The sequence below is a fragment of the Aegilops tauschii genome, chromosome 7 (genome assembly GCF_002575655.3).
Source record: "Aegilops tauschii subsp. strangulata cultivar AL8/78 chromosome 7, Aet v6.0, whole genome shotgun sequence".
Lineage (NCBI taxonomy): Eukaryota > Viridiplantae > Streptophyta > Magnoliopsida > Poales > Poaceae > Aegilops > Aegilops tauschii.
Window position 1 is genome coordinate 135,863,771 of NC_053041.3, and position 20,515 is coordinate 135,884,285.

The 20,515-nt window shown below is 44.9% G+C and overlaps 1 protein-coding gene across 1 annotated transcript; it reads right to left on the reverse strand.

Annotated features, from left to right (window-relative positions):
• Nucleotides 1-1,322: 1,322 nt before the first annotated feature.
• On the reverse strand, nt 1,323-7,421 carry LOC109783453 (uncharacterized). Its single transcript, XM_020342060.4, has 18 exons — nt 7,098-7,421; nt 6,832-7,013; nt 6,253-6,357; nt 6,099-6,170; nt 5,858-6,005; nt 5,329-5,411; nt 5,109-5,164; nt 4,520-4,656; nt 4,345-4,435; nt 4,180-4,245; nt 3,858-4,080; nt 3,416-3,517; nt 3,147-3,232; nt 2,905-3,027; nt 2,755-2,824; nt 2,570-2,661; nt 2,094-2,198; nt 1,323-1,848 (listed from the first exon to the last, which is right to left on the reverse strand). The coding sequence occupies exons 1-18, from the start codon at nt 7,262-7,264 to the stop codon at nt 1,726-1,728; spliced, it is 2,031 nt and encodes a 676-aa protein (XP_020197649.1). The 5' UTR covers nt 7,265-7,421; the 3' UTR covers nt 1,323-1,725.
• Between the last annotated feature and the right edge of the window lie 13,094 nt (nt 7,422-20,515).

A 20,515-nucleotide genomic window follows, 5' to 3' on the forward strand; every position in this document is an offset into this window, starting at 1 on the left:
TAAGAAATAGGGAAGCATCATCATGACATCATTCCTGGAGATGATTGTCAATAAGGACCTTCCCCTTCACCGTGCAGTAACTATAAATGCATCTCTAACCAATGCCCCAAACCCGCCCCCAAAAGTTAACTCCTTGGGCACTAGAGGCGGTGCAATCTAATCCATGCCCAAAAGTTTAATTCTTCAACTTCCCACCATTACTACCACCACCCTTCCGTGTGGCCCGTAAGGAGGCTACCATGGGACGGCTGTGCAAGTTCAAACCCGAGTCGAACCGGGTGTGACTCATGCATTGGCGTGCTTCCTTTCTGTTAGGTTCAAACACGATGACATTGACCGGCTTCGGTTAACATTTGTACGACTGCCAATCTCTTCCGAACAGTGGGGAGTCCCTTGATTGAAAGATTTCAACTTGCTTCAAAGGGTGTTAAAGACATTTTGATTCAAAAATGGTTTTTGAATGTGTCTAATTCGTAGGAATTTTATGTTAGTCATTCGCCTCATAATGTGGTAATATATATGCATTTTTTCTAAGGATTTCTCTACACTATATTTGATAGAGAAACAAACCCATCCATCGCAATCTTCTAAAACATTTAGTTATGTTTCTTATATGGTAGAATGTAACATCATTTTAATTCAAATAAACCGTTTGTTCCCAAATATAAGGTGTATTTTTTTTTAAAGTCAAACTTGTCTTGTTTGACCAATTTTATAGAGAAAAATTATCAATATCTATCATGGTATCATTATATTCATCATGAAATATATTCACTTTTTTTCTAGGTATTATAAAATAAATATTAATATTTTTTCTAAAAAATATCAATATCGATCATGGTATCATTAAATTCATCATGAAATCTATTTTCAGTTTTTTTTGCTAATTTTGTATTATAATTATTATGATTTTTTCTATAAACTTAGTCAAGTGTAGGGATTTTAACTTTTGAAAGATCAATGCACCTTATATTTCAGAATGGAGGGAGAAGCATTCAACATGGTGTGACATTATGGTCCTACACTTTAGTAGCGCTGCAATTTTAGAAAACAAACGTGCACTCACAGTCCTACAACTTCAAAACAGTCTAGAACAAACATCTAACTTATAAAACAAATCACATTTTGACACTCGGTTGATTTCAAAGCGATTTCAATTTTAACTTTGAAAAATTAATGCACCTTATATTTCAGAATGGAAGGAGAAGCATTCAATATGGTGTGACATTATGGTCCTACACTTATATAGCGCTGCAATTTAAAAATACAAACGTCCACTCACAGTTCTACAACTTCAAAACAGTCTAGAACAAACATCTAACTTACAAAACAAATCCTCGATTGATTTCAAAGTGGTCTCGACTTCATAGGGAAGTTACTTTGCAAAACCCTGAATCTAAACACGGCAGTGATAATAAACCATAATGCCGCATCTCTCTTCACTCAAATAAAGTCTCCTGGCACAATATTTTGGGAAATGCTAAGCAGCCCTTTGCTTCACTACTGAAACTTGGTCCAGAGGTGTACCAAGCCGAAGGAAAAGGTACACTAGTTGATGCTTCAACGGCATACATGTCGCAGCTCTTTAAAACGATTACAAGGAAATGAGACAATCCAGGAAGTTCACCCCCTTTATTCTGCCTCATGGAGGTTGAAATCTGGTGGGCGTGTTGGCACGAACACACCCTCATCAACCGAGAGACGCTCGATTGTCCTTTGGAACAATCACGAGGCTTTATCAAAATTGTCTATCTTGATTGGAGCAATGTTATCTGCCACCTTGAAGTGCCCCACCAATCTTGCGAAGAACATCATCTGCTGCTCCAAGGTAAACTTGATGTTCTCGGCCTGCTCCAAGAAAACACTATCAGCTATGAGCTTTTCATCTGTGATATTTGAGTTCATTTCTACTGGGCTTCCCGTCCGCAAGTAGCCATCATTCATATATATTCAACAAAAGAAAAACCAAGTTGGTCGAGTACATCGCTGTTTACTGTTCAGGGTGCAATGTTGTGTATCGGAGGTGCCTTGTGTAAGAATTAAAAAAAAGGTGACTTGTATAACGAGATACGAAAACGATAATAGTTGTTAACCTTGCGGAAGCCATGTTGTTCCCCTTCATACTCAACCAAAGCAACAGGCAGACCTTTGTCCTTTATAGACTTGTATATTGTTGTTGCCTGATCTGGTGATACAACCTGAAGATCATCAAAGTGTAAGCTGGCAAAGATATCTTGAAAAAAAAAGCCTAACAGTTCAAAGGATAAGAATGTACTCCCTCCGTTCCAAAATAGATGACTCAACTTTGTACAAACTTTAGTACAAAGTTGAGTCATCTATTTTCGAACGGAGGGAGTAGACAACTGACACACTGCAGTCTTTCCTAGCAGAATTCCGTTCCATCCTCACTGTCTGGACTAATAGTTGCATTTAATTCATTACTCTAAAGATAGTTGATATTGTACTAAGAATGTTCTCTTATCAAATTCTACAACCATACATATCAAACTACTATAAATTGTCTAGACAACTATAGTGTGACATCACACTTCAAAATTCAAAGTTTTACCGGGTCATCCAATCCTTGAAACAAAATGACTGGACATGTAAATCTCTCAACGAAGTTTATTGGCGACCTCTCAAAGTAAGCCTGCTTATTCCCTGGAATGTTGAAGGTACATGGGTGTTATTTAGTAAATTATAAACATATTCCAACATCCATATCCTAGTAAAGATGAGTACAAAGTTCCTTACCCACAAGGTTGTCAATATAGTACGCCTCAAACTTGTGCATGCCTGCCCTTAATGAAGCTAAGTCAGCAATCTGCTCAACAAATGTATAAATTGTTAGCTAGTATTAGGCTGCAGCAAAAAGGAGAGGAAAATTTGTGATTTGAAACTTGCCCCGTATAAAGAAGAACCGGCCTTGAACGTCTGTCTAAAAGCAAGGCAAGCTAAAGTTGTGAATCCACCAGCAGATTCTCCTGTTACACAGAGTCGTTGCGCGTCGACTCTTCCAGTTGCCACCTTACCATCAGTAAAAAAGGCATATTTATTAATCTCATCTTATTATATGCACCGAATATGATGATCACAGCAGCTACATGAAATTATTAAAAGGATCAGTCAGTCTGAATAAGCCATACCAGAAATGTAGCACAGCTGCAGCAATCATTTACATCCACAACACCCCATTGCCCTAAAAGCCTCTCTCGATACTCTCTCCCATAGCCTTCAAGAAAAACAAAGAGAATACTTATTAACACTTCCATGTTCTTCGGTAAGAGATTAAGGCTTTTGTACATAAGAGAATGCAAATCATTAAACAATCCATGCATCAGATGTGCAAGTACATAGAATGCAGGATTTTTTTTACTCATCAGATAGATAGCCGAGAAAGTTAAGAGACAAATACCTGCACTTCCCCCATAGTTAACATCAACGAATGCCCATCCCCGGCTCGTCCAGTATTGCACACTAAGATCAAGAATCCCACGTGCTTCATCTGTAGGTCCACCTAAATAATTGCAGTAATACCAAGAGAAGTAGTCAGTTCTCTGTTGTGATACTTTGCCAACCAATCGGTGCATCATTTCACCGGCCTTAGCAATTTGATAAGTTGGTGAGTACAGTTAGGACCACTGTATGCTCTTTTTATCATCGTACGAGCACAAACAGTGTAAACAGAAAGTTAGCAGATATGCAACAAATGTCAAAGAAAGAGTACATAATCAACAAAATCAGGGGAAAATATTTTATGGAAGACAGCATGTGCTATGCCTTGTCTTTTGAGAGAGGGCATGTACAAAGCTTTTTGGTACCTTCAAGAAAAAGATAGATAAGATTTGATTGATTACCATGGGTTCCGACCAATAACGGAGGCTTCTCATCTGATGAACCTTGGAAAGTATGGTTGTATGGAGGATAGAAATAAGCATAAGCATGCTGGCCAGGGATTACGGTTGGGAACTCCATAAATTCAGGCAAACTAAAGTAGGGTGTATATTTCTTTATGTCCTCTGAGGAGGACCAAACTATAGAAAAGTCAGTTGCCATTGTTCTCTTTTCATCTAGTGTCACCTGGTGAAAAATCATAGGATCAAGCTAGGTTGCACACTGGAGGATCTCAGAGTAGATATTTAGCACGAACAACCAATTCATGAAGGTAGTCTAATGAACCTTTGCTATCGATACTGGAAGACTAGCAGATGCACCCTCAACATAGAAAGATCCATCTGCAGAAACCTAACAAATCAACATGATGTGATTTATATCATCATCATGTGAAAAAATTAAGGAAATATCAGTTAGCTCTTAAGGTAAGTCATCAGAATTTGCACTTACTATGTTAGTTACAGCAGAGAAGGGAAGGTCAATTTTTGAAAATGACCCTGAATCATGGTCCAGCAACCCAACATATGACTTCCCATTCTGCCTGGATAAGAGAAAAATAGGCTTATCTTTATGAATCACATACAACCATAAAACAAATACGGTCAATACTGAAAACTGCGACAACCTGTAGCAGCAAACTATTTTCTGACTCTGGTCGTCATTTCCGAGGAAAGCGTAGGAGCTGACACCATAAACCCACATTGGCTTCGAGAATTCAGCATCAAGTGAGTACACTTGCACGACCACATTGCTCTGCTCATCCTGTCATACATGAATCGGCACAATAGCAAGACAAAACCAATTAAAGAATTCCCCAAACAAATGTTAATATGTGTGAAGAATCTAATTCTTAGTTACCGCCCACCAAATTAGAGTGATTTGATAGTAGGTCCTCAACGTAATACTATTGTGGTAATACCAACCTAGCTAATGGTCTTGCCAAAATAAAAACTCAATAACAAAGTGGTTTGTCACAATTGTTCCTGTGAATAGATACAGATGAAGGTAAAATGCTGCAGTTATTTGTTAAAAACAGGAAACTGAATTGTTAAAAGATAGGTGCAAGTAATAAATACAGAGAGATGGCAATGGTAATAAGGACACACATCAATTACCGGCTACTCCATGCTGTAACTAAATAGTTTAACAACTTGGGAACAAAGTTATTTCAATGGACAACATACTAGAGACAAACAAGTTAGAAAAAATCATACCCATTTATAAATATTCCAAAATCCACTCTGTCGGTCAGTTATGAAGAACAGTTCACCTAAAGAAAATCTAGTTTAATTAAATGAGATTTTGAAACATAATGTGTCTTATTTTGGTGAAGTACCTACTAACAAGTTAACATACCGAAAATCAACTATTCATGTGGATACAAATATGGAATAAGTTTGAACACGAAGTTAGAGTATGCCAAGATGCAAACACCTTTTGAAGACCACTTGGGTTCAGTAGGAGATTCTACTATCGTTGGGTCTCCACCAGCAATGCAAATACGTTTTTCCACCTCTCTGCACGAATAACCATCGTAATAAAAATGAAAAGCTTAGAAGAAGATTAAGAAGCATTCATGCATAACTGAATCAACATACAACTGAATCATTCATCTTTTACTTCTCAGAATAAAGGATTGAAAAAAAAATCTGATCAAATTGATCATCTGGTGCTACAATAACCCACAAAATAAGGTTTAAATAAAACCTAAAAAGACAAGCATCTTCCGTGAACTGGCTATAGGTTTAGAGTGATCTAAAATGTGCAGTCGCACCGTGGTCATTCAAAAATACACTGATAAATGTTCCAACAACATCCTTCAGTACATTGCAAAAAAAAGGATGTAAGCACATCCTTCCGTGTAACAGCAGCTGGTAAAGTAAATGTCCCTTTTTCACCAAAAAAGTGCAATAGACAAGCATGCAAATAATTTGAAACACAAAGCATGCAAATAAGAGATTACCCTTTGCTGGAGAAATATCCAACCCATAGTTGTGCTTTATCCCATGACATGTTTGGGTCACTCCATTCAATCCATGCCATGCGTTTTTCAGTTGGATCAATGCGTGGAAAGGCATAGAAGTCATTCCCACTAAGCAGCACAATTGGTTCTAAGGTAAAAATTGAGAACATTATTTATATAATCCTCAAGGATATTAAGCCCAAATTAATGCAACAGGTGTATAGTCGCCGGTTCTTCTTACCGTTAACATCTTCAACACTTGTGCTCACAGCAGCAACTGTCGTGATGGGATTTGAGCTACTCTTGCGGTGATCTGTGGTCAAACTGGATTTACTTTTCTTCTTAAAAGAATATAGAAAGCACCATTGACATGCTATATATGGAGTACCAATCACCTTCCATTACAGTTACGTAACGACTGAAGTGAGGATCAAAGACACCGTCCGCATAGCGGACAACTGATCCACCATAATCCGGTGTCAGAGGTAGTGGCGAGTTATCTGAAACCAACAAAAATGAGCCATTTCGAAACACCATATAGGCTAAAAAGATGCAGAACCGCTTTTTTGCAGGTCAAATTGAAGTTACAGTTCAATATATATTATAATACAACTACTTTAGTTCAGGTTTCTGGTGATGTTGCTTTCTACTCCCTCCGATCCAAATTAATTTGGATCAGAGGGAGTATATCTGTACACGCATGGAGTCCCCAACATGATGTAAATCATATTTTCATGCATAAAGATTCCAACATAACACGCATGTAGTCAAGAACAGAACATGAATAGTTTGAAGCTGATATGAAGGAACACTTGTCTGAAGAAATGCAGAAGTCAAGTCATTCTACCGCAAAACAAAATGCGCGGAGTGCCAAATGTCGCATGCAGAAGCAATCAGCAATGGCCCTATCCATGAAGATGTATATATCATAGCACTGCAAAAGCAAAGCAATCAACAGCGAGATGCAAGCGAACCTCCAATGGTTTGCTTGTACAGGCGCTGGTCGCTGTAATTGGAGAACACGACGACATCCCCCTGCACGGCGAACGCGCCACCGCCGTACTCCTGCGCCAGGGACCGCACGGCGAACTCCTGCGGCGTCACATCCAGACCTCTGCCGTCTGCGCCCGCCCCTTCCTTCACGAGAACCGCGCGTCTGGGGAAGAGGGAAGTCAAAGCATCAGCGTCGCGCACTGTGAACGATGGGGGCAGCGAGAGGGGATGAGTGGGTTTGTTTTACCCTCCTTCCTCGGGACGCGTCTCGACCCAGAGGAGCCGGCCGTCGCCGGCAACGGCGAGCCCCTCGACGGTCTTCCCGGCGGAGGAGACGGCGGCGGCGCTGATCGGGGACTCCCAGGACCCGTACGGCGCGGTCGCCTTCTCGACGCCCGTGGCGTGCGGGCGCATCGCGGTCGTCCGGTCGCGGCCGGGCGTGAGCTGGATTCGGCGAGCGGCGGAGCACTGGTAGTACAGCGTGGAAGTGTGCAGCTTCGCATGGACTGTTTGACTGGCAGCGCACGGGATAGGATCATAGGAAAACGCGAGCAGTACTACAAAATTCCAATGGTTTAATTCTCCAAAGTTCATGTATAGTTGACTTTTGAAGCCCTTCTCCCGAAACCAGACTCTTAAAAAATCCAGCGTTTTATTTTGAATCGATCCCCAAAAGTTAAATCTCTAAAAGTTTTATTTTGCAATTTCTCTCGCCCTATTGCACATGTAAGCCTTATTTCGACTTCATTTCAACAAATTAATTCGACTGATGCGTTGAATGCATATCAACAAGATTTTAAACGTGGATGTACAAAATCATTATGTTTGTGAATTGTACCAAAAAGAACAACATTTTTCATCTGACAGCAATGTCATCAAGAAGAAACGCGAGGCAACATGAGCATAGATCAAGCACCCCTATGCAACTTTCATTTATCGGATACATCTACCTTGACAATATTGAGGATGGCGGTTTTGGCGTGCCCAAGATCCCGCGCCAAGGTTGCTTTATTTTTTTTTGTTTTGCCATGTCGTACTATCGTGAAACAGCCATGAGCACGAGTGCTTGCTCTTGCTCCTCCCTCTTGTTTGTTTTTGCCTTGGCGGCGATCACCAACCTCGCCTCTTCGAGGACAAGCTTCTTCTCACAGGCCACTAACTTCTTCTCGTCGGCAATTGCCATCACCTTGAACCTCTCCTCCTCCCGTCTTATGAGGTCCATCCACATTGTCATATTCTCTGGTTTTCATTCAGTCGCCAAATCTTTTTTCGTCTCTAGCATTTATTTGGTCTCTTCTTTGTAACAGATGAACCATTGTGCCAATTGGCGCAGAGGCCAACTGCAGCACGAAAGCTAAGCGAACTATTTGAAACATTAAATAGAAGTTAAGTGAACTATTTGAAAGATGTTTCTTGTGAATGGTCTACAAGCATTTATGTTCATAATGCATCTGTATCTGCCCTGTATATTTACCCACAAAAGACAACAATGATAATTTTTCATGTCCTTATTTGACCGGACAGAGCAAGCCAATAGTCGGTGCACAGACATGTGGGTCTGTGAGGGGCTTGGTTGCCCGTCTTTGGTTGCGCACTTCTGGAGTGGCGTGTTGCATGCCTGTGTGCCACATGACGCCTTTACCCGGGCTTTGCCTACGCGAATCCTTCCCATCGTCGATCTTGGTCGGCTAATGCTCGTGGACCACTTTCCCGTGTCGTACATAGGAGCAAACCGTAATAAATGAACAACACGTCTATAAAGAATGTTTTTCCGAGTTCCATGCAAATGGTTATTACTATCTCACTGTGTTTGCATTGTTGATTGCTTGACTACTGCGGCATTGCAGGACTACGTCTGCATTTCCAATTACCTGATGATAGAGTAAAATTCGGCAGATCTCGGGTAGGGGGTTCCGAGCTGGTGATCTTCACGTGTTGGTAACAAGACAAAGAAGGGACACGATGTTACCCAGGTTCAGGGTCCTCTTAAGAAGTTAAAACCCTATGTCTTGTCTGTATTGTATTGATTGTGGATGGGGTATAAAATACATGTTGATCTAACTCGACATCCTATATGTGAATGAATCTACCTCTACGGTCTAAACCCCTCGACTTATATAGACACTTGGGGTACCTAGGGTTACACCTAGGTCGGTTACATCTGGGGATAAACATGCCGAAGATTGCATCGTGCCTTGTAGTATGCACCAAGTCTTCCACTACAGGAATCAACTATTTTGCCGTCTGCCATGGCGGACGGCAAAGACCTTTGCCGTCAGCCGCGGACGGCAAAAGGCTCCGGCAAAGTAGGCTACGGTAAAGAGCTACTTTGCCGTCTGCTTCCTGGCGGCTGACGGCAAAGGCCCTTTGCCGTCTGCCGCGGATGGCAAAGAGAGCGGACGGCAATAATTGCGCTGTCAGTCCGTTAAGTGGCTAACGGCAGGCCTTTGCCGTCCGCGGCAGACGGCAAACTTTCTAGTGTCTTTGCCGTCCGCCGAATGATGTCATCTACACGTCACTACATGGCAGGCCTTTGCCGTCCGCCGCTGACGGCAAAATTGTTTACTCTTTGCCGTCTGCCACTGTAGGCAAACTGACCAAATGGGTCAGCTTCCAGGAAGCACAGCTGGATGCCACGTGGCTTCTTTGCCGTCCGCGGCAGACGGCAAAGAGCCCGTTGCCGTCGGTGGCAGACGGCAAAGAGCCTGCATATTGGCTCTTTTTCTGTTTTTATTAAATCCAACATTTTTCATAGCAAATATATATGACATATATAGATATATTTCACAGGCATTCATATCACATATATCCAGCACATAAGTTCCATACATTCATACATAAGCAAGTTCAATCCATTCATACATAAGCAAGTTCCATCCATACATATTACATAAGCAAGTTCCATCCATCAATTCATACATAAACAAGTTCCATCCATACATAAACAAGCACTCCATAGCAAGCTAGCTTCCATGAAGTGAATGAAATCTGCAAAATGGCAAAATAAGAAAGTTAGAAATAGGTGACTAGAATAAGAAGACTAGAACAAGAAGAGTAGAACAAGAAGAAGACTAGAACAAGAAGAGTAGAACAAGAAGAAGACTAGAACAAGAAGAGTATGTCATTTATGAGCTAACTTACGTGAAATGGATCATATATGAGCTAACTAAGTTGAAATGGGTCGTTTATGAGCTAGCTAAGGTGAAATGGATCATTTATGAGCTAACTTAGTTGAAATGGGTCGTTTATGAGCTAACTAAGGTCAAATGGATCGTTTTTGAGGTAACTAAGGTGAAATGGATCGTTTTTTAGCTAACTTAGGTGAAATGGATCATTTATGAGCTAACTTAGTTGAAATGGATCGTTTTTGAGCTAACTTAGGTGAAATGGATCATTTATGAGCTAATTTAGTTGAAATGGATCTTTTTTAGCTAACTTAGGTGAAATGGATCATTTAAGAGCTAATTTAGGTGAAATGGATCGTTTTTGAGCTAACTTGGTGAAATGGATCGTTTATGAGCTAAATTAGTTGAAATGGATCGTTTATGAGATAACCTAGGTAAGATGGGTCATTTTGGAGTTAACCTAGGTAAGATGGGTCATTTTGGAGTTAACCTAGGTGAAATGGGTCATTTTAAAGCTAACGTAGGTAAAATGGATCATTTAGGAGCTAACTAGGTAAAATGGGTCATTTTTTAGCTAACTTGGATGAACTGGATCATTTATAAGCTAACCAAGGTAAAATGGGTCATTTTAGAGCTAACTTAGGTAAAATGGATCGTTTATGAGCTAACTAAGCTAATTATGCAATTTTTGACATAAGTAAGCTAAGTACGGATCGTTTTAGAGCTAACTTAGGTAAAATGGATGGTTTTGGAGGTCAGTAAGCTTATTAAGTCATTTTGGAGGAGAAGAAGCTAAGTCTAGGTCATTATGGTAAGCATTGGAGGAAATAAAGCTAAGTCTAGGTCTTTATGCATGTGTTAAGCAAAACACTAGATAAACTTACCATGATCCAGGAGGTGTAGGAGCGGGCTGGCTCGTGTCGGTAGCTGGAGAAGGATCGTGCGATGCTTGTCTGGAGTTACGCTGCACCAAAGATCATTTCCAATGTCTTATTAGCATGATGACACTCAAATGTTAAGACTAGCAAGTAATGTCCATTCAAATTAAACTCACCGTGGTCCCAGGAGCAATCACTGGCATCGGCGGAGCGGTCTGACCGGTCTTCTCGCACACAGACTGCACATTTGGTTTTGACGACTCAGTCATACTAGTTAGTAATGAGACAAACACTACATGAATGTTTTGGCTAATCTGCAGAAGAAACTTACCACAAGGAGCTCGTACATGGCCCTTGCCTGCATGTCATTCCGTGCCCTCTCCTCCTCCATCATCTTTGTCATCCTCTCCTCCAACTCCCGCTGCCTCTCCGCCGCCTCCGCCAGAAGTTTCTCCGTTCTATCTCTCTCACTCTGTATAGCAGCCTGCAACACCACTCACATGACCATTTGTAATCATTGATGGAAGCGCACACAATGTAATGGAGAAAGATAGCCGAGTACGTATCACTAACCTTGATGGCGAGTTGCACTGGCCGTTCACGAGGCCTTATCTCAGGAGCGGAGCTTGACTGGCGCGCCTTGATCTCCGGGAGAGTGCTAGGACAACGGATAAGTCCATCTCCAATGGCTATGGAGCCATGGGACTCCCGCCACCAGATATCATCACCAGCTCTGGATCAATGGGACCCTGGCTCAGGTTAAAGTCCTCCCCTTTCCTCGCCTTCCCCTCATCTCTATATCTCACGAGCTTGTTGTGGGAGGAGATGTTGGTGAAGTTGTTTGCATCATCGAGGTCAGACTGAGAGAAAGCCTTGACTTTCTTGAAAGAGGCAGTGTGGGCCATGGCATACAGGTCGTACACCTCTGGCACCTTATCCACCTTATTGTGGCGTGCCTGAAAGAGAGAAACAATGTAAATTAGTAATTAAAGGGCTCAAGCTAGCATGATGAATGAATTGCATGAATCATGAAGCAAACCACATACCCAGTTCCGCCCGAACTGATATAAGTTGGAGCTGCCTTGATGGTGTGGCACACCTTCCATTTGGGCACGTTTGTCCTTGGCCTCGTTGTGGAGGGCTAGCCATTCTTTTGAGCACCACTCATTGACCAACACCTCCCAACAATCCATCCGATCCGCACACCATCTCGGAGGCGCCTAAGTTAGCAAATAGAAACTTGAGCGCTACGGCTAAGAATTACTAAATGAAGGAACTTAAGTAGAAGGCCTTAAGAATTACCTTCATGTACTGCTCCTTACTCAGGAACTTATCGCGGCACGCCGGCTTGGTCTTCTTGATACCACGCAAGGCGTAGTAGTCTCGAACAGCCTGCACCCGAGCCTCGTGCCGTAAGTTCTGTAGTAGGCGCTTGCAGACGTTCTCGATAACATGTGCCGCGTCCTCCTCGTATCCCTCCTCACACCTGTAGAATGTCTGCAATCAAATGAGACAATATTTATTAGTACAATTAATAACTAGCTAGTTAAAGATTTTTAAATGTGTAAAGGAGAAATTACTCAGAACTTTCTGATCACCATGTCTGCCCTCGTGTCGCACAAGACACCGTCGATAATCTCATCCGGCGGGGCCGGGGCAGCCAAGTAGTGCTCCCAGCTCAATCCAAGCTCTGGAAGCCGACCCTCACCAGGCAACGTGACAAACCCCGGGAAGTTTTGCCGGTAAAGAACTCCAAGGACGGAGTTGGGCCGGCGGACACTATGATGGTGGTCCCAACCCCTGCAGCATGACAAGGCCAACGCATTAGTTATTTGAAGAAACGTGAATGCAGAAGGTACAAAAATATTAAATGCACTTACGTACCTCTCCCCATCAGGGAAAATCAACCACCTCTGCTCGCGGGTCGCCGGCACGGACGGGAGCCGTGTAGCACCACGCTGGTAGACGGTGCCCCCCTCCTCCTCAATATCAGTCGGCTCCCCGCCATCATCAGCATGGCCACTCGGCTCCTCGGGCTGATCCGGCCAGGTACCCCATCCGGACGTGTGCTCCTCCGGGGTCTCGTGGGCCGAACTCTCGTGGGCCGAAGGCCAGTCGACCCGAGGCTCGTGGGCCCAAGACCCGTGGACCGGAGGCTCGTGGACCGGAGTCCGTGTAGCCTCCTCCTCGGACGAGTCCACCCTAGCAGTCACGTGCTTGGGTGAAACAGCTGGGGGTGGCGGCGAGGAAGGCGCCATAGCAGTCACCCTACCTCCTCTCCCGTGACCACGTGCCCCACCTCCTCTCTTCCTACCTCGTCCCCTGCTGGGCACCGCGGTCAACGAAGAAGGGCCCGGCGGTGTCGCCATACTGTCCAGCAACGCTCGGCGTAGAGGTGCATCTGGAATGGAAGACCTCAGACCACGCACCGACGAAGAAGGGGCCTTGGCGCGCTCCCGACCAGCACCCGCCATCTTTCAACACCTGCCATGACAAACAGTAAACGAAATTAGTACAACATAAAAAAAAGACCGACATGAATAATAATATGTGTATCACTTAAGTGTATCATCATCAAGTACAACATAAAAAAATTTAATACCTGACACTACTAATAATCTCGATCAGTATCATCAATAAATGCATAATCATCATCATCACTATAATCAATGACGGGCTCATAGGGTTCAGTGGCATCAACATGTGGAAGGCCACCTTGACGTAATCGGTCAAGAAATGACAGGTCATCCGCAGCAGTAACCTCTTCTTGTTCCGGCTCTTCTTGTTCCTCCTCTGGGGTGATGTCGGATTCACTGTCGCTGTCTACTTCAATGTTTTGGGGTGAAGTATAGCGGTTCTTGAAACGCTTTTTGGAAAGACGTGTCTCTTGGAAGAATTCTCCTTCATATGTGTCTGGGTTAATGTGAGGTTCATAATCCTCTTCCTTTGGGGGAGATAGTCTAGCACGTGGCGGCACTTCATAAACGACATCCCAACCTTTCAGATTTGGATTAGTTTGGCAGGCCCACGGTAGATAGAATACTTGGGTCGCCTGTTGAGCCATAATATAGACATCAGGAACATCTAAATGGGTGCTTTGGTTGATTTCAACTAGCCCTATATGTTCATGAGTCCTTCTAGTCTCCTTCGGCTGAAACCAATAACATTTGAAGACTACGACATTCGGTGGGTTTTCACCATAGAATAGAAGTTCATAAATTGCTTCAACTCTCCCATAATACTCGGTACCTCCTTCGCCGATAGCAGATACACAACAATTTGTAGACTTTCGGTCGGCCATAGATAGCTCTTTGCCATAGGTACGAAAGCGATACCCGTTGATGTCGTATTTGTCAAATGAACGGACCTTATAGTCAAAACCATTAGCGACTTGTCTCAATTCGGCGTCCATAGACTCTGAATTAGCCTACAAGTTTAATATGAAAGGATTGTTGCATTACGCACAAATTAGCGAATGAAATGAAATTGTCTAATAGAAATTACCGTTTGTTTGAACCAAGAGATGAAACCGGGATAGCCGCCTCCTTGCTTTGCGAGAAGCTCATACTCTTCGACAGAATCCTTTTGGATCACCGCTCCATACGAGAATAAGGCGACGTATCGACTGTATGAAATATCCAGGAATAAGAGCAGTTCAAAGGAAATAGAAGTTGCGAAACTATGTACCGAGAACTTACTCGATGTACGGCGGCACTTCTATCAGGTTGTTGAAGATATACAACGAAATGGTCCGCCATTGTTCGTTATCCAAAGATACTGGATTTGAAACACTGGCTGGTGCGAGATTCCCTTTGAATAGGCTGAGGTTGGATCCACCCTTTTTAGGGTCGTCAGCATTGTACCGAGGCTTCGGATTATGCAAATGACGATTTTTGGCTTCGTAGTGTGCTGTCACGAAGTTTGCCGCCTCCTCAGTGATGAATGCCTCAGCCATCGATGCTTCAATTCTACGTTTATTTTTACATTTTTGTCGAAGCATGTTCTGCATCCTCTCAGTTGGGTAGCACCAACGATTTTGCACGGGCCCCCCCAATCTTGCCTCGGTCGGGAGATGCAAAATCAAATGTTGCATTGGATTAAAGAAGCCCGGTGGAAAGATCTTCTCTAACTTGCAGATCAACTCCGGCGCCAACTCTTCCATTTCTTCTAGCACGCCGGGCGATAGTTCTTTCGCACAAAGAACACGGAAGAAATAGCTGAGTTCTGCCAGTACTAGCCATTCATCCTCAGGGATGAAGCCACGCAACATCACCGGCATTACCCGCTCAATCCATATGTGCCAATCATGACTCTTGAGACCAAATATCTTCAATTATCAAAACTGGCTCCCCTCTTTAGATTCGCTGCATACCCATCGGGGAACATCAACTGCATTTTCACCCACAAGATAATTTCCCTCATAGCTGGCCTTCCAAGATTGAACCATGCCTTTGGCTTCGTCCAGTTCTGCTTTCCTTTCGGTTCTTTCATGTTTTGTAACGGCCTATCACATAGCGCCTCCAGATCGACTCTAGCCTTAGTATTATCCTTTGACTTCCCATCTATGCCGAACAATGTACCAAAAAGTGCCTCGGCGATATTCTTCTCAGTGTGCATCACGTCGATGTTGTGTGGGCAAAGGAGGTCTTTGAAGTAAGGCAGATCCCATAAGCATGTTTTGTGAGTCTAGGCGTGCTTAGAATTATACCCCTTGAAGTACCCTGGACGCTCTGGATCTGGCTCGAGAGCGTTTAACTGATCCAGGGTCTGTTGGCCTGTCAATGTAGGTGGTGCAGAGTTTTTGACAACTCTACCTCTGATGAAGTTCTTCTTGTCTTTCCTGAACTTATGGCGAGGATTCAGGAACTGTCTATGCATGTCGAAGCAAGAAAACTTGTGACCGGCCTGAAGCCAACAAAACTCAAGAGCTCCCTTGCATGTGGGGCACGGGAACCTTCCATGCACACACCAGCCAACGAATAGCGCATACGCCGGCAAGTCATGTGTCGAGTACATGTACCAGGCACGCATTATGAAGTTCCGTTTGCTATAGGCGTCGTATGTCTTGAACCCATTATCCCAGGCTTCTTGCAATTCGTCCTTAAGCGGCTGCATGTACACATTCATATTTTTCCCCGGATAGTTGGGCCCTGGAATTATCAACGTCAGGAAAATGTTCTTTCTTTGCATAATCTGTCTGGGGGGGAGATTGAGTGGAAAGACAAATACGGGCCAACAACTGTATTGGGCTGCTGTCATACCAAACACACTGAACCCATCCGTGCTGATGCCGACTCAAGGATGCCTCGGATCTGCCGCTTTGTCACCATGTAATTCATCAAACTTTTTCCACGCAACACCATCCGATGTGTGTACAATCGTCAGATTCCCATCTGCATCTAGTTCGGTTCTTTTGCCCGTTTTGTGCCATGTCATCTGTCTGGCCGTCTCTTCGACCATGAAAAGACGTTGAAGTCTTGGTACGATTGGCATATACCGAAGAACACTAACGGGGATTTTGGTCTGTGTCTTCTCACCCATACCGTTGTCTACCACAACATACCTGGAAGACTTGCAAATGGGACAATAGTTCAAGTCCGCATAGTCAAGCCTAAACAAGACACATCCTTTCTCACAGGCATGTATCTTATCATAGGGCATCTTCAGTGCACGGAGGATTTTGTCCGACTGGTACAGGTTTGCAGGCATTACATGGCCTTTGGGTAGAAAGCGTCCAAATACTGTCATCATTGCATCGTAGCATTCTCTGCCCAAGTTGAACTGAGCCTTCAGAGCCATTACTTGTGAGATGGCATCCAACTGACAAAGCTTAGTGTGCTCATGGAGCGGACGTTTAGAAGACTCCAACATTTCATTGAAGGCCTTTGCAGATTCCTCCATCTCCTCGTCCGAATCCCGAGCATCATCGAAGTCTTGCACCATGTTTTCCATCCCGGTACCATGCTCGTCGGTGCGACGACGATCCACCTCAGCTCGGTCACGTTGGGCAGACTCACCATGAAATGTCCACACCGTATAATCGGGCGTAAAACCACTCTTCTGCAGGTGTTTGCCCATTTCAGCCTCTGTCCTCTTTTCCCAATTGTCGCACCGTAAACAGGGGCACAAGGTTTTCCTCTGGCCATTTGCAAATGCGGCTCGCACAAACCCCTTGGTTTTTGTGAACCATTCAGTGCTCCATTTGTTCTGACCAGTGTGACCGGTGTACATCCACGCACGATCACTCATCTTGACTTTCAGAGCTACTAGACACACAACAAATATATATATAATTCACCATGTATATATTCATCAGTTGATCTACTTTGTCAATTTTATTACGTCCATGCAACCTACACTCTAATAGGTAATGATAGGTCCTAATCCCACCCGAGTATGTTTAGATTGGGTTCATTTTCCCATGCTATGCTCCGGATCCTACGCAAAATTTCGGCAGCACCTCCCCGCTGTTCTCCTGATACACGTCTCTGCAATAAACAGAGAGGATGTGTACCCGGAGAACAACAGGGGAGGCACTGATGAAATTTATGCGTCGGATCCGGAGCAAAGCATATGGGAAAACGAACCCAATCTAAACATACTCGGGCTGTCCATGGATAGTGTTGGACAATTCGAAAGAATCAAGGTTATAAATATAAAAATGCATGCATATTTATAACTATGACGCTTTCGAACGGGAGACACATATTGGTTACGCATACTGATGATTAAAGACACATATATAGCTAGCTATCAAGTTTCATCGGAATAGATCAAATAATTAATGGGGGAGGAGGACATGTCATTTGTGCTCACCCACGAACGAAGGGGCAGAGCTCGTCAAACGCACGGCGAGGTCGTCGAACACCAAACCTCGCAGCGATGAAACAACTGCACATTTAAAACTACCCGATCAACACAATTATATATGATGTTTTTCATAACAAAATCGAAAAATATATGACCTAACTAATAATTCACAAATATATGACCCCGTCGGCCTCTGGAAGGCCAAAGAACACCTTTTCGGGAGGTGTCGGGGGTCGGGGTGTCGTGTCGGTGTCGGGGTGCCGTGTCGGGGTCGGGGTCGGGGTCTCGGGGTCGGGGTGTCGGGTCGGGGTCGGGGTGCCGTGTCGGTGTCGGGGTCGGGATGTCGGGTCAGGCTCGGGGTCGGGGTGTCGGGGTCGGGGTCGGGGTCGGGGTCGGGGTGTCGGGGTCGGGGTCTAGGGGTCAGGGTGTCGTGTCGGGGTGCCGGGTCGGGGTCGGGGTGCCGTGTCAGGTCGGGTTTTTTCCCCTCTTTTTTCCTTTTCTTCTTCTTCCTCTTCTTCCTTTTCTTCCTTTTCTTCCTTTTTTCCTTCTTCGTCTTCTTCTTCTTCTTCCTTTCCTTTTTCCTCTTCTTCTTCTCCTCCTCTCCTCTTTCTTCTTCTTCTTCTTCTTCCTCTTCTTCTTTTTTCTTCTCCTCCTCTTCTTCTTCTTCCTTTCCTTTTTCCTCTTCTTCTTCTCCTCCTCTCCTCTTTTTTCTTCTTCTTCTTCTTTCCTCAAACTAAACTAAACCTAAAACTAAACCTAAATCTAAAACTAAAACTAAATCTAAACTAAACATAAACCTAAAACTAAAAAAACAGAAAAAAGGAAAAAACTAAATCTAAACCTAAAACTAAACTAAAACTAAACCTAAAACTACAACTAAAACTAAATCTAAACTAAACATAAACCTAAAACTAAAAAAACAGAAAAAAAGGAAAAAAAAAGAGGAGGTAGAGCTCACCTGGGGCAGGGCCGGTGGAGGAGGTGGCCGGTGGAGGAGGGGGGCGGGGCGGCCTGGGGCGGCGGTGCCGGGCCCGTGGCGGTGGGGCGCTGGGGGGCCGGGGCGCGGCGGCGCCGAGACGGTAGGGCGGCGGAGGCGACGGGGCGGGGGGCCGGTGGGGGAGGTGGCCGGTGGAGGAGGGGGGCGGGGCGGCCTGGGGCGGCGGCGCCGGGCCCGGGGCGGTGGGGCGCGGGGGGCCGGGGCGCGGCGGCGCCGAGATGGTAGGGCGGCGGGGGCGACGGGGCGGGGGGCCGGTGGGGCGCCGGGTGGTGGGGCGACGGCGCCGGGCGACAGTGGCGACGGGGCGGGGGGCCGGTGGGGCGGCGGGGTGGTGGGGCGACCGGGCGGCGGCGAGTGGTGGGGGCGGCGGCGCGCGTGTGAAGAGCAGGGAGAGAAACAGGGCGGGGTGGGGCGCGGCCGTTAGATATGTTAAATATTTGCCGTCCGCCCCCTTTGCCGTCTGCTAGCAGGCGGCAAAGAGGGGGGCCGTTAAGTTTTTTTTAAGCAGCTCGTCAGTGGGGCCCCCTCCCTCTTTGCTGTCAGCTAGCCGACGGCAAAGAATCTTTGCCGTCAGCTAGCGGACGGCAAAGAACTGGCTGATGGCAAAGAAAGTCTTTGCCATCAGCTAGTTCTTTGCCGTCAGCTTTTGGGTAGCTGATGGCAAAGAGCTTCTTTGCCGTCTGCTAGCTGACGGCAAAGAGCTGGCAGATGGCAAAGTAGCTGATTCCAGTAGGATTCCACCTTGAGTACTTCATGGGGCCTGACGAATGCGGCCCACTGGTTGGTTGTTGAGGGTCCTCGGCCCAACCCATCTAGGGCAGCCGACGTGGCAGGGACCCTCCTATGTAGGACACCATCAGTAGCCCCTGAACCTGTCTTCCAAGCCGAGAACAATCCTTGGGCGACTTGTTCTTCGGGGCTGGTCTTTGGCCTTGCAAACTGGTTCAACACCTTCTTCTCGCATCTTCCTTCAAAGTAACCATAGTTCTCTCCGAGGAACAGTATACCTCGGACATCTGAGGAGCCCCGGTTGGACTTCTCGAGAGGTACTTTCATCGGATCCGAAGACCCTTCCCACGCCTAGTTATCTTAACGGCGAAGTCTGCTCGAATGGGTTCGTTGGTTGGATCATGTTCTGATAACTTTGACTGAACCCGAACCGTCCCCACGTACTTAAAACCAAAAGGTCCCATCAGTAGTCATTATGTCCTATTTAGCATAGCTCGAGGCCGTTGCTATTGGCACGTCTCCTTAATAAAGAGACCGTGCCCTAGATTTTCGTTGGCATCATCAGTAAAATCCCTCGATCCGCGTGCGCACATCATGTACATCGTGTTGGGAACTCATGAAATTACTGCCACATAGTGCGCCCCTTCGGTATTTTTACTATCTTATAAAAGGCAAATGATGGAGGTAATTCATTTTCACGCCTTCCCTCTTGCCCTTTGCTCCTGCAATCCCCAAAGCTCCAGCGCCTAGAGAGTAGAACCCTAGCAAAGCCCTCCGATCCCCTTTTCCCCTTCCTTCCGATCTCCAACGGTGGACAGGAAGGGAAAATGCACCGTGGCAGCGCCGGCTAATGTTGACCCTCATCTGGTCGGCTGACCCTCATCTTCCACTCTGTGATGTGTATGTGCTTGCTATCCTATTTACTTGAGTTACCTACATCGTGCTTCCAACTATACAAATGTCAAAAGAGAAGCATCTACTACTATTACAGAGTTATCTAGCTGAGCATCTTTACAGTGTTTACATGTTTGTTAAAACTAATGGCATTAGAAATATTAAGAGACACATAGCAATACATATGGCATATGATTCAGGTTTGTGTTGGGGAACGTAGTAATTTAAAAAA